At 39.4% G+C, this 21,893-nt stretch overlaps 2 protein-coding genes across 2 annotated transcripts; one reads left to right on the forward strand and one right to left on the reverse strand.

Annotated features, from left to right (window-relative positions):
- The first annotated feature begins 804 nt into the window (after nucleotides 1-804).
- On the forward strand, nucleotides 805-17,701 carry Gycbeta100B (guanylate cyclase soluble subunit beta-1-like). The gene is made up of 10 exons (XM_090174975.1): nucleotides 805-943; nucleotides 1,451-1,524; nucleotides 2,068-2,168; nucleotides 2,239-2,513; nucleotides 3,733-4,160; nucleotides 4,827-5,093; nucleotides 9,502-9,739; nucleotides 10,903-11,043; nucleotides 13,453-13,610; nucleotides 16,830-17,701. Exons 1-10 carry the CDS (start codon nucleotides 941-943, stop codon nucleotides 16,963-16,965), a joined length of 1,821 nt encoding a protein of 606 aa, XP_090031101.1. The 5' UTR covers nucleotides 805-940; the 3' UTR covers nucleotides 16,966-17,701.
- Nucleotides 17,694-20,070, reverse strand: LOC149944025 (uncharacterized). The gene is made up of 3 exons (XM_090174976.1): nucleotides 20,018-20,070; nucleotides 18,480-19,916; nucleotides 17,694-17,954 (listed from the first exon to the last, which is right to left on the reverse strand). The coding sequence occupies exons 2-3, from the start codon at nucleotides 19,912-19,914 to the stop codon at nucleotides 17,734-17,736; spliced, it is 1,656 nt and encodes a 551-aa protein (XP_090031102.1). The 5' UTR covers nucleotides 19,915-19,916; nucleotides 20,018-20,070; the 3' UTR covers nucleotides 17,694-17,733.
- Between the last annotated feature and the right edge of the window lie 1,823 nt (nucleotides 20,071-21,893).

A 21,893-nucleotide genomic window follows, 5' to 3' on the forward strand; every position in this document is an offset into this window, starting at 1 on the left:
CAAAATGGTAATCTTGACCTTCAAAATGGCAATCTCGACCTTTAAAATGGTAATCTCAACCTTCAAAATGGTAATCTCGACTTTTAAAATTTTAAATCTCTTCTTACAAAATGGTAAATGTGGACTTACAAAATGGTAATCTCCACTTTCAAAATGGTAATCTTGACCTTCAAAATGGCAATCTCGACCTTTAAAATGGTAATCTCAACCTTCAAAATGGTAATCTCGACTTTTAAAATTTTAAATCTCTTCTTACAAAATGGTAAATGTGGACTTACAAAATGGTAATCTCCACTTTCAAAATGGTAATCTTGACCTTCAAAATGGTAATCTCAACCTTCAAAATATTCATCGCGAAAATATATCAAAATCTTATAATAAAAAGTAACTTTTATAAACAGAACGACTTCGACCTTAGAAGTGATGATCTCGACCTTCAAAACGTCGATTTTTTAAATCATAAATTTGAGAGACGGCGACTTAAACATATGCTAATAGACCAGATATTATTAACTGTAAAAAAAATGAAGAAAAATGATTACTTCCTCCAAGTTCGTGTGGGGTTGGGAGAGTTGAAAATCCATTATTGGACAGATTGAAATGTAGAGGTCGCCAGGAGTCGGACAATAGGCGCGATGTCGCAAAAAGGGGTCGCGCGCGTCGGGGGAAGGGGACCCCTCAGTAAAAGCGAGGGTGGGCAGAGTGAGCCGCTGGGCGGGGGGGGGGGGACCAAAGGGGGGTCACGTGAGCCGTATTCCTCGAAGGAATCGATTGAACGGCGTAAAGGCAGAGGCGCGTCGGATGAGCATTTGGTGGTCGGAGTTCGAGCCAGGCAGAGAAGACTGCGTCTACCGCGACGACTGAACTAAAGCCTTGCAGGCCGCCACGGCATTGAAACCACTTCCGAGGTTCAATTAACACCTAACCAAGAGACACACTCATGGTAAGTTTCACGGACGCTATTTAAAAATTAATTATTACATTTCGCGAATGGTTTCATTTTTGGGTTTTGAATTGAAATTATTTTACAGCTAAATGAAACTAGGGGGAATAATTTTCAAATGATAAATATTACTTAAATAATAACTGGAATTAATTTTTAATGACTTTTAAATTAACTAAAATTTACGAACAGTTTTTACGGAAAATTAATTTAAGTTTAAAGGGAGTATAAACTAAAATGAAAAATCGTCTGCTTCGACTACTTTTTAAAATAACTAGCCCTTGCTTCTGTTCAACGTAGTGTCAGAAATTTAAAATTCGTTGATCCAACATTTAAAATTTCCTGAAAATATTGCCCAATATTACCTATATAATGTTTTTATGAATAACGTTTTATCGTAACAGTTTTGTAGTGGATTTAAAGGTTCCCTTTGTCATTTTGTATTATTTATTATGCATAATTTCTGACATTATATTTAGAAATAAACGAATTCGTGTATATTTCAAGTATGGATTTGTAAATCACGCGTTGGAGCTACTCGTCTTGCGAAATTTCGGAGAAGAAACATGGGAGAAAATCAAGTTAGGATTATTAATAACAGCGTCTTCTTATGAAGAGGTCAGCGCACTCTCTGTTTTTAGCGCAACTTGCTCGTCAGTTTCAGGAAAAAAAATTAACTGTGCGGTTTTGCGCCATCTATACTGAATTATAAGCAATTATATAAAATGAATTATTTCATAATACCAATATAATTATTATGCCTTTTATTTATTATTTATAATAATATCCTAATATTTAACCATAATTTCAAATATATTAAAATGTTAAGATCCAATAGATGGCGCATCGTAGTGAGCAGCCTTTATTTAGTCTAGTATAAAGTCACCCGCAAAAAATCAATATTAGTTCGATTAGCGGTCGTTAGATGGCGTGACAAAACACAGTGATATGTAAGTATTATCTTCTCCCTACCAGGAGCATACTACGATTGTGACGAACTGGTTTGCAATTCGTTATATAGTCCGCAGAGACTGGCCCGTTTGCTGACCTCTCCGTAAAAAGATCCTGTTAATACTATAAATAGTGGTTTTCTTACTACATAACTCTATATAACCACGATGTAGGAAAGAAGCCGATGTGGAGATGGAGGGACAATTCTTGGTACGAATCATCTACAACGATGACATCACGTACAGTTTAGTAGGCGCCGCTGAACGTGTTCTCAGTTAAGAAAACAATTTAGATCCCTCTAATATCCAGTCTCTAAATTGCCAAAATGATCCTACTGTTCTCAGAAATCCCGGCGGCCGATATCCTGGAGCTATTCGGAAGGATGTTCTTCGACTTTTGTCAGGAGTCCGGGTACGACCGCATCTTGCAAGTCCTGGGAGCGACTCCCAGAGATTTCTTGCAGAACCTGGACGCCCTGCACGATCACCTGGCCACCATCTACCCAGGAATGAGGGCGCCTTCCTTCCGGTGCACGGAGCGCCCCGAGGACGGAGCGCTCATTCTCCATTACTACTCCGAACGACCAGGACTCGAACCCATTGTCAAAGGAATTGTCAAGGTTGGTAGGGGCAAAGATGATGGAGACCTAGTATCCTAGGTGTTGTGGCGGAGTGGTTAGCACTTTCGCCTCGCAGCGAGAGGAACTAGGTTCGATTCCTTATTGTGGTACTGGGTGAAAACTCGGAACCACTCCTTCTGCGCTGAGCTTAAAAGTTCTCTCTCCCCCGAATTCCAAAAAAACCTTGTAGAGGTTAACGGTAATAGTTAGTGTAGGGAGCTTTGGCTCGCGTGACATGCATTGTAACCCAACCACCTGTTTAAAGGTATTATAAGTCGCTAGATGACTTGGGCCTAAGGTGGTGCCAAGGGTATTAGCCTAGCTGATTATTATTATGATTCCAAAACAGAGAGCTTGAGGTGACCAACTTCCAGCGCGTGACCTGCAAAAAATCGGTTGCTGTAGGGCGCTATCTATAGTTGGTAACTGTGGAGTTAATTTTTCGGAGTTCCAGAAGGAAGTGGGTCAGAGCTATAGAGGCAGTGATTTATTATTATCTTTGGTTGGGGTTACCAATAGGGCAGAAGGCCAAAAATCTGGAAGAGTAAGTTAAAAATATGGCATAATTTGGGTAAGGGTAATCGAAATTTTGGAAAGGGAAGTTAAAATCTGAAATAGAGGAGTTAAAATCTCAATCAATCAAGAAAATCAATTTTACAGCAGCTTAGTAAATGATCAAATCCAAAAGGTAAAACAAAATCCACATCAAAATCGCGATCAGAACATGAGAATCTCAAACTCGCTATCAGATCATTAGAATCTCAAAGTCACTAGCAGATCATTAGAATCTCAAAATCACTATCAGATCATTAGAATCTCAAATTCGCGATCAGAACATGAGAATCTCAAAATCGCCATCAGATCATAAAAATCTCAAAATCGCTATCAGATAATGAGAATATCAAAATCGCAATCAGTTCATTAGAATCTCAAAATCGCCATCAGAACATGATAATCTCAAAATCGCAATAAGAACACAAGAATCTCCAAATCTCGATCAGATCATTAGAATCTCAATAGCGCGATCAGATCCTTAGAATCTCAAAATCTCGATCAATACATGAGAATCTAAAAATCGTCATCAGATAATGAGAATCTCAAAATCGCGATCAAAACACGAGAATCTCAAAATCGCGATCAAAACACGAGAAATTCAAAATCGCGAATGATAAAATCGAAACCCTAATCAGAGTATCCTACTCTGATTTATGTGAAATAGGCAGTGGCGAGTAAACTGCACCACACCGAAGTGAACGTGGAAGTGATACGTTCCAAAGCGGAAGGCAGCGACCACGTGCAGTTCATCATCACGGAAAAGGACGGTTGCAAGAGAGCCGTCGAACCAGAACTGGAAGACTTCGAGACGCTCTCGATGGAGAACAAGATCAGCCCGGCCACCTTCTGCAAGGCCTTCCCCTTCCACATCATGTTCGACCGGCAACTGGTCGTCAAGCAATGTGGCACATCCGTCATCCGCGTCCTGCCCTGTCTCATGGAGCCCAACTGCAAAGTCACCGACGTCTTTGAGGTGGTCCGACCCCACATGGAGTTCGAGTTCGAACACATCCTGTCCCACATCAATACCATCTACGTACTTAGAAACAAAGCGCCCCAAGGCAAGGATCCCGGGTATAAGGAACAGTCCAGGTACGTGTTTATTTAAAAGTGGCGCCACTACAGGTAGGCTTGCATTCGCCCGAAATTTTGATGGCACGCAAAATACTCTTTCACGGGAACTCAAATTAATCTTTAAAAGGGTCTCTATTTACTCATTCGACCGGGTCTCAAATTACTGCATCAATGGGCCTCAAATTAATCCTTTACAAACCCTCAAATGAATCCTTTACAAGACCTCAAATTAGTCGTTTAAGTGGCCTCAAATTAATCCTTAACGGCACCTAAAATTAGTCCTTTACGGGGCCTCAAAATAATTAATAATCTACGGGACCTCAAATTAGACCTTTAAGGGGCCTCAAATTAATCCTCTAAGGGACCTCAAATAAGTTGTTTAAGGGCCTCAAATTATTTCTTCAAGGGGCCTCAAATGACTCATTCGAGGGGGATTCAAATTACTTCTTCATAGGGCCTCAAAATACTCCTTCACTGTGCCTCAAAATACTCCTCCATGGTACCTCAAATTAATCCTTCAACGGGCCACAAATATAATAAATAGTTTAAACTTTCAAATTCTATGAAATGTACTGGTAACTGTCCGTATGCTAGTAAGCCTTGCAAATGAGAAAGTGGGGGCGCCATAGCCGACGTAGTTTTCAACAACCAGCTAATCACTTAACCTCTCGTTTTCAAACGCAGAATGAGGCTCAAAGGTCAAATGCTGTACGTTCCCGAATCCGACATGATTCTCTTCCTATCGTCTCCCAGCGTCCTCAACTTGGACGACTTGACCAGAAGAGGATTGTACCTGAGCGACATCCCGTTGCACGACGCCACTCGAGACCTGGTCCTGCTGTCGGAACAGTTCGAAGCGGAATATAAACTCACGCGAAACTTGGAAATATTAACGGATAAGCTACAGCAAACCTATCGGGAGCTAGAGGGAGAAAAAATGAAAACAGATAGGTAAATATGCCATTTAAGGGTCTTTGTTTGATAAGCAGGAAATCATACAAGGTGCACACTTAAAATAATCCAGGCCTAATGGGTTAAAATCCCTTTTTGCAACGATAGTAAAAAATTTAATAGTTTTATTTAATAACCTTTAATCAGTGTTAACAAAAGTGACATAATTACCAAAAGGGTGTCAATCGTACCTATTTCTGAATGAATGTTACGAGCGAAATACAAGTTGGGAGGGGAGAAGGGAAAGTATGCCTTGGGGAGGGAAGGAAGTTAAAACCAACAAATAACGCCTCGTGGTGAGGAATGGAGGAACTAAGTAGCACTGGTCAGAGTTATTGTATTTTTTGATTTTTCATCGTTCTGTGGAGATGCTATCCAGAAAGACGACAATAAATAGTCTTTCATGTGGTCGATCTCGAGTCGAGCATTCATTAAACCTTTAGCTTACGAAAGTACAGGGATTGATACACTTTTGGTAATTATGTCACTTTTGGTGTTTATATTAACGGCTTCTTATTGATCAATTTACATCGGTACCAAACCTAACAACGGTTCTTAAAATAATTTATATGACCTTGAACCATGTTTTCAAGATCATAGAAATTTTTACATTGTCCAAGAATACCATGCGCGAGCTTTGCGACCTAAAAAGTTAAAATTCGTGGTAGATTTTCAATTATTATCCGTGTATCAATTTTTACGTTAACGATTTTCGCTCGCGATGCACGCAGCTAGCCTTTAAACACGCTAACGCAGTGATGCGTACAAATTTCAATGGACGAACCTTTACGCTGCGCGTTTTACGGAAAGAGGGAAGACAATTTCCGAATTTTCCCCTTCCGACGGCAGCAGGCGCTAAAGCGTCTAACCAATGAACAACGTACACAAGAAAATGCACGACTTTTGACGGGTTGCGTTCTCTTTGTGTGGGGTGCTGTGTTTGATGCTCCTAGATGCAGCCAGCCAGCCAACGATTTTTAAATAACGCAGTAAGTCTTATGATTGGTTTCCACAGCTTTCGGACGTACAAACTTTTTGACGCGCCTAAAGAAAAGTGTATTATGACGCGCTATTGGAAAGCAAGCATTACATTCGACGTAGTTTTAACCCCGTCCATTTCTAAGGACGCATATGTATTCAAATATAATTTCCTGTTGTTAGTTAAAAGCCAAGAGCTCCGTTAATAGAGGTGGGAAAATCACAGAGTATGATTGGTCGAATCTGCTTTCATGATGTCTGGAGAAGGAGGCTTTTCTGTGTTTTCAGACGTTGTGGCCCTTTAAAGGGCCACAAAATTGGTGTTTGTATAAAACGGGGAAACCTGTGGCTGGACTATAGGGAATGCCCAAAGGGTGCAAAGTCTGGTCACGGTTATTCAAATTTAGGAGGTTGGATTACGGAAGCATTGGAACGGCGCCCATAAGTCAGTCTTGCTTTCCCCAAATTATCCCTCCTTTATCTTTATTGCGCATTAGCGTCATCTGGATTATTTACATTGAGTAAAGATAGCCCCAATTTTAAATAAATAATTACTAAAAATATTTATTTACTTTCTAAGTTATAAAAGTAAATATATTTCATAATAAAACGACCCCACCATTGTTTTCTTATTTTCGAATGAGCTTCGATTTATCTGCAGTAGAGGGAGCAGTTAACACTTCAAAATAAAATTCGGGAGGAAGGCTGACTTATTGTCGTACACACGATTCAATTACTGGTTCAGCGTGAGTATTTAAAATTAATGACAAGACTAGTGGCAAAAAAAGTAGAAAAATACCGTTTTTAATATTCATAAACCAACAACTCTAAATCGACCATAATACGGAGTTAAGCAGACGAATTTAAAAGCTACTAGTTAGATTTTTTAAATGTAGATGGCATTATATTGTATACACAATCAAGTCTTACCTCTGCTTGGATTAATCTTCCCGCAATTCGTCCATGGTTCCCGCCTCGATCTTACGGAATTTGAATAATTTTCTATGTAAGAAAAATCACAAAAACCGAGACACTATCGCCATCTGTGTCCAAATTTAGCACTACATCGAATCATTGAATTGCCACATATAGGCGTTTGAATTTTACTTGCCATACACAATGTACAATTATGCCTACATGTAATTATAAATTTACTTAAAGCGCAACATCATCAATTGAAATATTTGGGCTTAATTTCCGGTAGCTCCACCCCTCCATCACGCGAATCCAAAACACGTGATTCTATAGCTTCACCCTCAAATTTCAAATGATTTAAAACGAACTTTTCGAAAAGGTTTCTTGGAAACGTTTTGAGGTCTAAGGAAGCTGATTCCAAAATATATGGATGTGGTTTATAGCTGAGATTCAATTTTAACTAATTTTTAACCATAATGTACGTGAGTCTAAGTGGAACCAAAAGTGACATAAGACCCAAAACTGTGTCAGTACTTTATAATGTTTAATGAGAGCTTGTCGCGAAGTAAAAAGAGGAAGTAACCCGCCCTGAAACGTATGGTTGTACGTACATTTTTTTATTTTTTTTTATTTGTTTCCATTGCGTGCCCCCCCTGAAATCAAATCCTGGTTACGGTGCTGAGGAGAGGGGTTTGAATTTACGTCATAAAAATTTGAAATTTCCTCCACTTCAGCGCCACCGAGTGAGGCGTTTTAGAACGTATGTCTACGGGCGAGAAAATCGAAGAGAGAAAATTGCGCCAGACCATAGACTAAATATAAAGTTGTATTGTACTATTCCAACTAGAGTCCTTATTTTCGGCGCGCCGCGCCGCCGCCGCCGACGTTTCTTCGGCGCGACGCAATACTATTTTCCTATTTTCTAAAAAAATCCAAGGGCTCTTAAGCAGCGTTCAGACTATGTGAAAATATTACGTTAGCATCGGTCGTGTCGTTTCGGTCATTTCACTGTTCAGAAAGGAACCAACCTTGCACGGAGATTAAAATAAAAGGTGATTGTTCATCCAATCAGAGCTCAGTAATAACGGCGGAAAAATTGAAATAGGCTACAATGGCGACAGATAATAGAGAGGCGCTAATTTTGAATAATAACAATTTACTCGCGGCCTACATGATCAATAGAATTAAAAACCGAAGAAATCGGGAAATTTTGATGAGTGATTTTTACAGTTAGAGAGAAAGATGGAGATTTCCATAATCTTATTCCGACGCGAATGGGTGTTAGAGGTCTGTGCTCCTCCAAAGCCGATGTCTTCCCTGAGTTCCCGCGTTAAAATCCTGAATTGTCTGCTATGAACTTTTTAAGCTTTAAACCGAGACGCCATCTAGGCAGCCCTCAACGAAATGAAAAAATGTAAACGACACGAGCGAAAATTTAAAGTCTCTGTTAAGAAGTCTGAACGGTGTAAGAAATCGAAAGAACCGACACGATCGACGCAAACGTTAAATTCGCACCTAGTCTGAACGCTGCTTAAATTACTCTAGTCATTATAATTATTGTTCAATGAATTATTTCAAGCAGAAATCCTTTGAAAGAGTATAAACCCGTTTATTATTCTATGTATAAACCCCAGATCGGGGATTTCTAGTTTCTATAGGCTATAAATGAGACACGCCGCCACTGATCATTTTTACATCGGCGTCGGACACTAATTCCAACTAGTAGGTTATGTAGTGTATAGTGACGCAAAGGTAGAGTTGGCACACTTTTGGGTCTTATGTCACTTTTGGTGGGACTACACTTAATGAAAAACATAATAAAATCTCGAAGATCTACAGTGTGAGATCAAATCGGGGTTAACTAAATCCATTTTCTGGGGCGTCTATGAGTGAGTGTCTTCCATTCAGGATGGGGGGCTCAGGGGAATTTTATTCACTGGTGTGCCACCACCCTCCCCCCGGAACTAAAATCCTGGCTACGCCACTGCTTCCATTAGTGACGGTGGCCAGGCAATGAATAAAATGCCCCAGTGCCCGTCGAATTTTTTCCTTTTGGGAAATTTCAAGTAACATAAAGATTTACTTATCCCCCGAATTTAAACAAAATCGGTAATAATCACCTCATGTCTTCTTCTTTTGAGTGAAAACTCGGAACCAATCCTTTAGAGTTTACAAGTTCCCTCCCCACTTGTTAAAGGGGGCTCCCCTGAGTTCTTTGATTTCCCCTTTAAATGAAATATGGTTGAGATTAACGGTAATAGTTAGTGTAGGTAGCTGTTGGCTCGCGTGGCATGAACGCATTGTAACCCGGCCACCTGTTCGAAGGCATTACACTTACAACTATCTTTAGGTGACCTAGATGAAAACTTATTTCGTAAGAGTTATATTATATACATCTGGTTTTTATAGTTCCCGGCACGATGGCATTGGGCTCTTAGACATTCCAAGTGTATACTAAGATGATTTCTTCTAAAGCCATATCTACCTTTAAAAATGAACTAATTTTAATTTCCAGACTACTCTATTCGGTATTACCGCCATCTGTGGCCAACGAGTTGCGTCATCACCGGCCAGTACCGGCCAAGAAATACGAGAGTGTGACCATACTCTTCAGCGGGATAGTTGGCTTCAGTCAGTACTGCGCCAAAAATTCCGATCCAAAAGGAGCAATGAAAATAGTCAAACTACTTAACAACGTATACACCACCTTCGATGTCCTTACGGACCCCAAAAAGAACCCCGATGTCTTTAAGGTAAGTGGTACCATAATGGTATAACATTGTTAAATAAGTGTGACACTTCCTACCCATCATACGCAAAAGTTTTACTGAGAGCTATTCACAAGACAGACTGCATTACGGGCTTCGTCGCCGTTTTGCGTCTGCTTGCGAACGCGTCACAAGTAGCCTTTGACAGCGCCTCGCTAGGGGGAGATTTACAGTCTTATGATGACGTAACTCCGTTACTACATGTAGCTCTCTGTAAAATATTCCCCAAAGTGACAAACTTATGGGACAATATTATAGACGTATGGGGGTACTTAAAGCTAGATTCACAAAGACGTCTGGGCTGACCTACGACTTGAGCTTTGGGAGATACTATTTTGTTCCCCAATAAAAATGAAAGCTCCCGTTGCAATTCTGTTAATTGTTTTATTGTTTAAAAAGAGCGCGTGACGTCAGTGCCATTTCGTTATTGGCTAAAAAAATCACGTGATTTTCCGCTTTAAGTCGAAATATCAAACCGGACTAGATCCAAGTTGAACACCGAACTCCTCCTCACCTTTAGAAATTAAACGAGTTTCTCACTTAACGATTTTCTCAAACCGATATTTCCCCCGATTTCCGTCCCAACAAATCCGCCCGATATCCCATCGGATGCCCCTTCACACTGCCCAACTCGAATTAGGAATTTCTAAAAATATGAACTCTCAACTAGGGGTTTTGATTTTTATAGCCAAAACAATCCCACGTGAGCAAAATGACGTATATATTTTCCAGTACTTTGATTGGTTCACTCTTCAAAGGTTGGGCTGTTGACAAAAATAGGCCCGACTTGAATCGCTGGATCAGATGAAAGTTGGGCTGGGCAGACTGTTCACACCGTCCAACTAGTTGTTCCAATTTTAGTCGGAGATAAATCGTATAGCAAAAATATTGTAGTTCGGTGTGTATGGAACCTCTGACAATTTTCACGTCTTTGTGAGCCTAGCTTAAAAGCCTAGGATTTCTTCTACCAGTTTTCCTTTAAGTTTTCTTCCCGCCGAGCAAATATCCTGGTGGTAGGCCAACGTGTTATGCGGTTGGCCTACCACCAGGATATTTGCGCGGCGGGGAAGAAAACTTAAAGGAAAATTAAGAAATCCTAGGCCTTTAACACCTGTTCGGTAAATATTTAAGTACATCGTACATTTAAGGTTGAAACGGTGGGCGACAAGTACATGGCAGTCAGCGGTCTTCCAGAACCTTGCGAATCGCACGCCAGATGCATCGCTCGTTTGGCCCTGGACATTATGGAATTGGCCAATCAGGTTAAGACGGAGGAAGGTTTGGATGTGGTATGAAACAATAGGAAGATACTTAAAGATGTTTATAACACATCTCTTACGTCATAAATGTTCATATTCCTCTTCCTGGTAATGCGTTTTGGCAGAAAAATTGTGCATCATATATTATCAAGAACCCATAGGCGTACCAAGAACATAGGAAAGGAAATTTGGCTGGATCGCCTCCTAATCGATTTTTTTAAAGAGGCGGAGCTATTGAGTCTTCTTCCACTATTGTTACTTCTAGCAAGAAGGCGCGAACCCTTGCATATATAGAAAATTACATATTTTTTAAGTTGGCTTTAAGTGTCCTTCATTAAGCGAAATTAGAGTTGGTTTTAAGTGGTTTTTAAGTAGGTTTTTAGTTAGTTTAAGTAGTCTTAGACCGCTTATTTTTTTTTGGTTACTTAAGTTACCACAAGCGGAAAATATAAAAAGGCGGGGCTTATTTTGAAAATATAGATTAGGAGGCTCCACGACGGGCTAAAGCTATGATTACGTGTTCTTAGTACGTCTATGGGTTCTTGATATTATACACGGGTAAGCCACCCTCTTTTTAAATTTGGGGGATAAGTAGACTTTTATGTAACTTGAAATTTCCCAAAAGGAAATGTTTCGACGGGCTTTAGTTTTGCCATGGCAACCAAAAATGTTTTGGATAACTTAAAACCATCTTTTCCCTGTGGAAATCTAGGAGCAACAAACACAAGGAGAACGCAGCTAGCCTTTAAACACGCTAACGCAGTGTTGTGTACGAATTTCATTGGACGAGTGTTTACGCTGAACGTTTTCCCCGGGGGGGGGGAAGACAATTTACGAATTTTCCCCTTTCGACGGCAGCAGGCGCTAAAGCGTCTAAACAATGAAAACTGTACACAAGAAAATACACAAATTTTGACTGGTTGCGTTGTCCTCGTGTGGGGTGCTGTGTTTGTTGCTCCTAAGTGGAAAAAATTTTAAATATTAAAAAAATTAATTATAATATAAAAAGTATACATTGGGTAAATTCAGGGTGATTTGGGTAAATGCGTGTACATTTGGGGGGAAATAAGCCAATTGGGTAAATACAAGTAAATTGTGTTATATTATTTAATACGGTATTGAGTAAATGCGTGTACATTTCGGTAAATAGTAATAAAAGGTGTAAATTAGGTAAATGCAAGTAAATTTTGCTTATGGAAGTAAAATTGGTAAATGCCAAATATTTTAAATTTTTAAATAAAAATCAGCGATTTCTCCATGTTACTTTCCACAAAGAAAAGTAGGTTTTAAGTTACCCGAAACATTTTTGGTTGCCATGGCAAAACTAAAGCCCGTCGAATTGTTTCCTTTTGGGAAATTTCAAGAAACCTCTGGTCGTCTCCTTTTGAGTGAAAACTCGGAACCAATACTTTAGAGTTTACAAGTTCCCTCCCCACTTGTTAAAGGGGTATTTTCCTGAGTTCTTCAATTTCTCCTTTCCATAAAATATGGTTGAGGTTAACGGTAATAGTTAGTGTAGGGAGCTGTTTACTCGCGTGGCATGAAGGGCTGGCCACCCCCTCCTACGCATTGTAACCCGGCCACCTGAATTAATGGCTTTAAAAGTAGCTTGATGGCTTGGGCCTTAGGTGGTCCCATATTTTCAAGGGGTGAATTAACTTTATCTTTAGCTGACCTAGATGAATTCTTATTTCGTAACAGTTCTATTATGCACGTCTGGTAATAAAGCAATAATACTAATTAAGAGTAAAAGAAAACGAAGATTAAAAGTGCACAAAAATGTTTATTTTAAAAAATAATTCAATTAAGAAGAATCAGCTAAGCTAATATCCAAGGCACAACCTAGTCATCAGGGGTATGACACGACTGTAAACGGGTCATACCCCTGATGACGGTCCAATAACGCAACCGGTGGGGTGGCGGAGTGGTTAGCACTTCCGCCTCGAAGCAAGAGGAGCCGGGTTCGATCTCAGCTTGTGGGTGAAAACTCAGAGCAACTCCTTCCGCGTTGAGTATACAAGTTCTCTCCCCACTGGTTAATGGAGTTTTCCTCCTAAATCTTCGGTTTCCCCTTTCGTAAAACCTTGTTGAGGTTAACGGTAATAGTTAGTGTAGGGAGCTGTTGGCTCGCGTGGCATGAATGGCTGACCACCACCCCCCTACGCGTTGTAACCCGGCCACCTGATTTAATGGCTTTAAAAGTCGCTTGATGGCTTGGGCCTAAGATGGTGCCTTGGGTATTAGCCTAGATTATTATTATTAGTATTAAAAACTAGTCAGGTTTAATTTTATAATTTTTTAAAATAAAAATTTGTGTGCACTTTTAATCTTCATTGTCTTTTACTCTGATTTAGTTTGCCTTGCACAAGTAGCTAGAAATATTTTAAAGCAATAATAATGACGTAATTACTATAATTAGCGGTACGTTTTTATTTACAGAAAGTAACCATCGGTATCCATTCTGGAGAAGTTGTAACGGGTGTTATTGGAAAGCGTATGCCACGATACTGTCTGTTTGGGAACACGGTCAATCTAACCAGCCGAACCGAAACCACTGGCGAGAAGGGCAGGATAAACGTGTCGGAGGACGCTTATAAGTATATCAGAGAGCCCGGGGAAATTCAAGAGGGAGCACTGGGCACAGAGTTTAGTAGTACCATAAGTAATATATTGACTACAAGTATGACATTTAGCCCAAATTATTATCAAAATAATTTCAGAGCTATTACGAAATCCAAGTTAATATCAGCCCAAGGCGAAATATACCAAAAGTGACATAAGCGCCAAGGCAGTAATGGGCACTTCCGTTAGCGAACCGCTCAGCTCACACACCGCTCGTGGTCTCTCACGTGTTAACTGCTCACGCAGGGCCGTCTTTACCTTTCAGGCGCCCCTGGGCTTATAACATCAGGCACTCTTTTTCATATGGCCGGGTCACTACAATTAAATTATAGAAAAATATTAAGGACCAGACGGCGCCCTACCGGAGCTCGACGCCCTAGGGCTTAGCCCTACCTAGCCCAATGGTAGAGATGGGCCGGCGCTCACGCTCTCCTAATTGTGAGAGCTGGAATAGGAGCTCACGTATTTCCACTCAATTTTTAGAGCCGGAATAGGCACTCATGAATTTCCGCTCAATTTTGAGAACTGGAAATAAATTTTACCGCTCAATTTCACTAAAAGTTAGGTTATACATTCCAGCTCTCAAAATTTGAGACGCGAGAGACCACGAGCGTTGCGCGAGCTGAGCGGTTCGCTAACAGAAGTGCCCATCACTGCTGTAGATATGGTTTTCATGTTAGTTATACCAAGAACCCATAGACGTACTAAGAACACGTAATCATAGCTTTCGCCCGTCGTGGAGCCTCCTAATCTATATTTTCAAAATGAGCCCCGCCTTTTTATATTTTCCGCCTGTAGTAACTTAAGTAACCAAAAAAATAAGCGGTCTAGGAACTACTTAAACTAACTAAAAACCTACTTAAAAACCACTTAAAACCAACTCTAATTTCGCTTAATGGAGGACACTTAAAGCCAACTTAAAGCCAACTTAGAGCCAACTTGAAACTCAACAACGACAACTTAAAGCCACCTTAAAACCAACTTAAAAATAATATGTAATTTTCTGTATATGTAAGGGTTCGCGCCTTCTTGTTAGAAGTAACAATAGTGGAAGAAGACTCAATAGTTCCGCCTCTTTAAAAAAAAATCGATTAGGAGGCGATCCAGCAAAATTTCCTTTCCTATGTTCTTGGTACGTCTATGGGTTCTTGGTTATACCATAAATAAAATAATAACAATAAGGATGACACTGTCTTCCTATTGTTTTAATGGTAATTTCCTGAGCGAACGTTTTTTCGACACTGACATTATCGTCAAGCTCCGACTTGGACTTGCACTCAAACTGAGTAGCGTGTTATCGTTCTTGGTGGTAGTATATTTCGCCTAAGGCATACTTAAATACTAGGGTCTCTGTGCTAAGAACTAAACCTTGATTGCGCAGTAGCTCTGATAGTTTTAACTAATTAACATACTTATTGTTATTATATTACTTGGTTATAGTAGTACCAAATATCATTTTAATGTTTTAGTGATGCCGTTGCGTTACAAAGCACTGTGCACGTGTACAAGTCATTAATCAATCTTGAAGCTTGGCATTGCCAACGAACCGAGCGGCGAAACTTTACTTGGTTGGACTGTTCATCTAAGCTCCTCCCCGGTTATCTACCCTCTTTAATTTACCTTGGATAAACTAAGGGACGTCACATCAGCTGGTCAGGGTTATTTAACTTTTAGAAGGTTGGATTACGACGCTATACCAGTAAATAATGAGTGTCAATAAGATTGACCCGGGTGAAGGCTGAAGGATGAGGGCGATTTCATGTTGATTTTTTAACGGCGTCCACTATTGCAGATAAATAGAAACAAAAAGAAACTCGTGGAAAAATAGGTAAGATGTTGGGGTGAATTAATTATAAAATAATTTAATAAAATCCATCAACTTTTATAACTTAACAAAAAAAACAAATACTGTAAATTTTTATTTAAAATTATAGCCTTACTCAATGATTCTGTAATCCTACCTCTTAAAGTTAAATAGTCCTGCCCCAGCTATTAGCACAAGCGCGAACAATGGACGATGAATTGAACGAGACTCACTGCTCTGGCTAAATAAGTATGCTATATAAAGGCTGCGTGCGCAGTTTAAATTTCGGTCAAAAGTATCGCTGCCTACAGACACAACAGCGTAAAGTGCAACCTATTTACATAGAAACTCAAACGTCGTCAACTATTTCTCACATATTTAGTAGACGGATATTAAGAGAGATGGCGCTATATTTCCTAAACTGTAAGCCTTTAGAATGGGTAAGCCTCTTAGCACCATCTACAACGTATTTGGAGTAAAAACATTCCTACTACGTGAAGTACTTCAAAGCTACAGAATTAGTAGCTAGCGTACAACCAAAGAACTTGAACCAAAAGGGAGCAGTGAGATCCACTAGATTCGTGATCCACAGTCATTGAATTGGGAATAGTACCGCTAGAATGACATAGGCGCGTTCGGGATTCGTGGTTTCGCGAAACAAATTCTGAAATTTCGAGTTAGGGCACTCAGCTGTCAACTCTATCATTAGTAGTTAACTCTATCATCAGGTAGCGCCATCTATCACTTTCCAAGTACATTAGTACTATTAATTCAATTGTATAGTATACAGTTCTCGCCGCTAACAGCGGATGGCGTCACCGACAAATGATAGTGTTCTCAGGGTACAATAGGCCTGGTAACGTGGCAGCCAAGGCGAGAAGTTCGGCTAGATTTTTATGTGTGAAGCAAACGATTTGCTATTCGCGACCGAAACGAGTCTAGGTGACGTAGCGGCGCTGGCTTCTCCGAGGTAGCGCCTATAATCTAGCGTCTGCTAGAGACAAATGAAAAAGTCATAACGTTTTTCTCTAAAACATACTTATCAAAATATAAGCAAACGATGCAAAAATTATATTAAAATTCAGGTTTCATTATTTCTAAGGTCAAATTTACGAGTAATGATGATGAAAAACTAATAGCGTCTGATTTCGCTACTACATATCCACGTTTCAATGGCGAACAGAAGGGGGCGTAGTGATAGTTTTCGGTCGCGAATTACGTGTCCTCTTAGTACACACAAAATCAGCAGTTTATGTGTTTCTCGCGTTGGCCCCTACATGGCTAAATGAAAATCGTTATAACAAAATGCCACGACAAGTTTTGCGATATCGTAGCCACCGCCGACCCCACCGTAGACTTCCCTTATTTTAAAAAGTGTATTTAATTTCAGGTGTTTGCAACAACAGGAAAACTTTGATCCGGAATTTCATTTCGAATATCGAGGGCCCGTTTCGATGAAGGGTAAAAAAGAACCCATGAAAGTATGGTTCTTGTCAAGAAAACACGAAAAATCCGAAGCGGCTTAAACGGCTTGGGTGTTTACAAATAAGTGTACGCTTCTTTCCCAAAAAGGAATAGAACCTTTACCTGTAACTAAAATATAATATCACAACACACTGTGATATGAATACCTCCTATATATAAGAGGCTATGCTAAAAAAGCCCCATAGTTTGATATTTCCATACCCCAACTCGTCATTTTGTCGCAAGCTTCAAACTGAATTTAGTGATTAGACCCCATAGATAAGTTTGCTACGAAAGTTTATGGTAATATCTGACTGAGGCTCCCCAGCCACATACAACGGAGGGAGTGAGAGAGGGAGGATGCGTTATTTATCAGGACTCAGGAGGGGGAAGTATATTTCAAAACCAGTTAAAACAACTTACGAAAATAGGTTATAAATAGAGCCAAAAAATGCCCACAACCTAAAATAAAAATAAATTTACTCGCACGTTAGAAGTCAATTCAGAAATCACTTCCGGACGTTGCCAAATCTGACGCAAAAACATAGTAATTCCGCAAGACGGCGCTGTTAGCGGAAAACAAGGAAAATCAACTATGGCAAATATTACACCTATTTAGGTCCGATGGTAGTTGGTCCTACATGTTAAAAATAAGCGAAATAACGTAATGAAATACAAATTATCGGGCAGTATTCCTCGAAATCTGAATTGCAGAACGAAAATTAAACATATTCTTGTAAACAAAATGAGATTTTATTGTTAAATTGCCAAAAACTGATGGAAGTAAATGAAAAAATACAAATGAAACGTTGGCTGATGTTTATTTGATATTATAATATTAAAATGGATTTACTAGCTTCAAACATTTCAGTAACCGATTCATTATGATCGTAATACTCATCATAATGACCATCATCTTCATGTGACACATCTTGTTCTACTTCTTTGAAATCAACTTCCTTGATGTATGATTCATTTTCCCCAACTATTTCTACTATCTGGAGTTTATCCTCTTTCTGCTCTTCAAGGGACTGACTTTTCACCATATTTTCTAGAAATAAAATGGGGAAAAAAATGAATAATATCAGGAATAATAAAAGTTTCAGGCATTCTAAATTTTTATTTTCCAATGTGTAAAAATAAGAGGGAAAAGTGTATTTTTATTCAACCAATATTTTGGAAAAGGTGCCATTTACATCTACTCTAATCTGGAAGTACTTAAAGTGGATATAAATAAAGTACTTCCAGATTAGAGTAGATGCAAATGGCACCTTTTCCAAAATATTGGTTGGATAAAAATACACTTCTCGTAAAATATTTCCATCGCAAGTCCATTATTAGCATTAAAAATCATATTTTTGGGTAAAAGGACTAAAAGGTAGTCGCCCCCCAAAATAAGAGCAGCTTGGAGGAAGATTTGACCAGTCTTGAGAGATTTAGAATAATTTCTGACGTATTTCATTGACAGTGGCTTTAATGAGCACCCATGCCATCTCAAAGCTCGACCCTTTATGTCAATGTCTAATTTGGAGCAAACTATGAGCACTGAAGAAGGAAAATGTTAATTAAACTATACCTGGTGTAATTCCTAAAGGATAATCGCTCCAATCTACATCTTCCTCTGAAACTTTCCATGGTCCCTTTACAAGATCAGTGGTATCCTTCTCTTTGATTCTCTTTTTCATTTGTTTTTTCAAATCTTCTAATGTGTAAAATTTTTCCTTGTTCTTTTTACTAGATTTCTTCTTCACTGGGGTATCACGCAACTTCCCATCATCAACAAGACTGCCGAGTTGAATGGCAACCAATGCCATTAGGCAATTCTTAATAGACTGACTAATCTGCACCTTTTCCACAATAACTTTCAATATCAAAGGTGAAAATTTATTTGGATTTTTAAGACTGAAGATTAATAATTCTTTCCATCGGAGATTGGAAGGAACTTTCAGATCGCATTGCTCCAAGTTGACAGCTATCTCCAATAAATGCATAACCCATGATACAGCAACTCTTTGGTTCAATTGGTCTTCATAAGGGCGAAGTAATGACATTATCAGTTGATTGTACGTTTCAGGATTGGAATTATAAATCTCCAGAACAGGAATCCAAAACCTTTCCAATGTCCTGGGTAAGGAAATGGAATCATTATCTAAATAATCCTTCTCTTCTGTTTTTAAAATTGCATCTAAATGATGGTAGCGTAAAATCAGAAATCCTGGTTCTGTCAGAATATTTGTGAATCTCTCAGGATTTAGTTTGTACATGTATGCAAGCTGGGTTAATTTAAAATAAATGTCAAATCTTGTATTCTTTTGTCGGTTGTAAATGAATTCAAAATGATCAGTTTGGAAATTTTTCAGGTACGCTCGGATGACAGTTTCTTCATCTCCTATGTCTGTTGATTTCATGATGTTGCCTTTCGAATAATCCATTAAATTTTTCTCTTCTTTAATCCAATAGTTGAGCTTCAGCCATTGCAAGCCAATATCAACTGCTTTCTTTAATCTTTCATAAGAAGGCATCGTTCCATGTGCAGCTTCGTGACGCAACTGTACAATCCAACCAGGTATATTTAATGACTCCGCAATATCTAAACGGAAACCTCCTTTGGTAGTTTTCCCCAAATCACTGACTAGATTGACAAAGCGAATAACAGCCATTCCATAGAGCATACAAATGTCATTCTGTTCGCATTGGATAGTTCCCTGTTGGCGTAAGATGTCTCGAATTTTGGCCCTGCACAGATCAGCAGTACAGACCGCTCCAGCTGACATTGAAGACCCGGTTTTGGCATTCCAAGATGAAATTCTTCCAACAGCCCATTGCATGTCAGTGATGTTTTGAGAATACAGTTTTTCTCGTACATCAAACCATTCTTTTTGGTTAAACCAAGGTACATACAACAAACTCTCAACTTTTAACTTTGGGCTTGGTATTAAGTCTTCAAAAATTGGGTAGGACCCAGCACCTTTCTTCTTTCCCGCATAAAGTTCTGATGAATTGCGCTTCATGACTATATTTTTGAAAATAAGAACTATTGTCATTTCATTTTAATGCAATCATTAATTAATGGATTGATTAATTAATTCATGGTTTAACACAATTGCAACGAACCTTTCCAGTTTCCACCGGTGGTTTCAGACGGGCGGAGCAAGGACCAGGGCTGCCAGAAAATCTTTTTGGTATGACGCCCAAATTGTTCAAAAAATCGCCCAATTTCTAGCCCAACTATAAAACAACGAGTTTCAAACTAGCCCAAAATTCAGCCCAAATAATTTCGGGAAGTAGCCCAATTTACCGCCCAAAAACGTAAATATTTTAAGAAAAAGCCAAAAGTTTAAAATTTTCGTTTAAAATTTAAGGAGTATTTAGATTTAATAGAAAATATTATAAAACATTCATTTTCAACAAAGACTTGAGCGGAGCGAGCTACAAATCCAGTGGTTAATTAGGCTTAGATTAATTATACCCAAGTAGAGAAAGAAAAGCGAGATAAATAATTTAGTTTACCAAAGATTACTGTTTATTTGGTAAAGATAAAATATACAGCTAATGCTTATCTTTTTTGAAACTTGCCCTATGTGGTAATACCGCAATGGATCTTAAGCCTTTCAAGTTCTGTTTTTTAGCAGATAATCCACTCTTATTGTTAATTTTTAAAAGGCGCGCAATATTTAAACCTGGGTCAAATATTATACCATCTAATGATATAACTCGTGACACGGCCACATACGTCATTCCAAGGGCAAGCTCCCCTTTTCCCCCAACTCCTTTGGCTTCCGACGGACAGCAATATTTTCTCTAGAGTCGCTTTCCGAAGCTCCCTTTTTCCTTTCCCCCAATGCGCGACGGACAGCCAACAGTAACTTTCCTGGCAAGTTTCCACAGTGGGTGGGGTGCATTTGGCCGACTCCTCATTTGACCGACTTTTCATTGGGCCGACTGCTCATATGTCCGAATGCTCATATGGCCAACAACTCATTTGGTTGAGTTTTCGGTCGGCCAAATGAGCAGACCATATGGCCGACTACTCATTAGGCCGACTACTCATTTGGCCGACTATTCTTTTAGCCGAAATTCTGGTCGGCCAAATGAGCAGCCCATTTGACCAACTACTCATTTGACCGACTGCTCGTTTGGCCGACTGCTCATTTCAACGACTCTTATACTCTAGCCTGTCATTATATATGTCTTTAGTGTTAGGTTGACTTATAGAACGAGCAATGTATTCTAAGTATTGGCGCCTGACGGCGCCGCGCACTCACTTCGCTCGAGCGCTGGGGGGGGGGGCGGACCGGCGCCCCCCAGCCCCGTTCTTCATAACCAATCTGGGCCTTCTAAAACGCGACCTAGAGCACAGTACCTAGCCAAACGCACCTAGTATCGTCCAAATGCCAAATGAGCAGTCGGCCAAATGAGAGGTCGGCCAAATGAGTAGTCGGAAAATTGAGCAGTCGGTCTAATGCACTGTCCATTTGTCCTACTTCTCAGTCGGACAAATGTGCAGTCGGCCAAATGGACAGTCGGCGTAACGTGTATTTTGTGGTCGGCCAAACGTAACTCTCCATCCACAGTGAGAGCTTCGTTCAATTACGAAGTAACTATTTTAGGGAGTTTTGTTTATTCAGGTTTGCCACACGTTAGAGAAATCAGAGAAAATCAGGGAATTTTAAGAATTTATAAAAAATCGAGGAAAAATCAGGGAATTCAATTTTATCTTGGCATTTTTTAAAGTAATTTTACTCTAGATCTATGACAAATTTTATGATTATCATTTATTTTCTTGAAAGTTTGGCTAATTTTTAAACATTGTAATAACCTTTTCACTTGATAATCCAAACCCGACGTATAAAATGCTTTCTAACAAGTCTAATCCCATGCAATTCCTAAACTAAAAATAAAAACGAGGTAAGTCGAATACCGAAGAGATGATGACTCTTAAGTTCCAATCGCAAATATGAAAATGACCTAAAACCGTATTCGGGTCTTT

The sequence above is a fragment of the Leiobunum rupestre genome, chromosome 5 (assembly GCF_980474605.1).
Source record: "Leiobunum rupestre chromosome 5, qqLeiRupe1.1.hap1, whole genome shotgun sequence".
In the NCBI taxonomy this organism is placed as follows: domain Eukaryota; kingdom Metazoa; phylum Arthropoda; class Arachnida; order Opiliones; family Sclerosomatidae; genus Leiobunum; species Leiobunum rupestre.

Excerpts from the sequence above, each read along its gene's own strand:
- Gycbeta100B (XM_090174975.1), top strand. Across the intron at positions 1,525-2,067 it reads GAAACATGGGAGAAAATCAA|GAAAGAAGCCGATGTGGAGA; the intron begins GTTAGGATTATT and ends ACCACGATGTAG. Across the intron at positions 5,094-9,501 it reads GAAAAAATGAAAACAGATAG|ACTACTCTATTCGGTATTAC; the intron begins GTAAATATGCCA and ends TTTAATTTCCAG.
- LOC149944025 (XM_090174976.1), bottom strand. The coding sequence starts at position 19,914 with ATGAAGCGCAATTCATCAGAACTTTATGCGGGAAAGAAGAAAGGTGCT. Across the intron at positions 17,955-18,479 it reads TCCTTTAGGAATTACACCAG|AAAATATGGTGAAAAGTCAG; the intron begins GTATAGTTTAAT and ends TTTTATTTCTAG.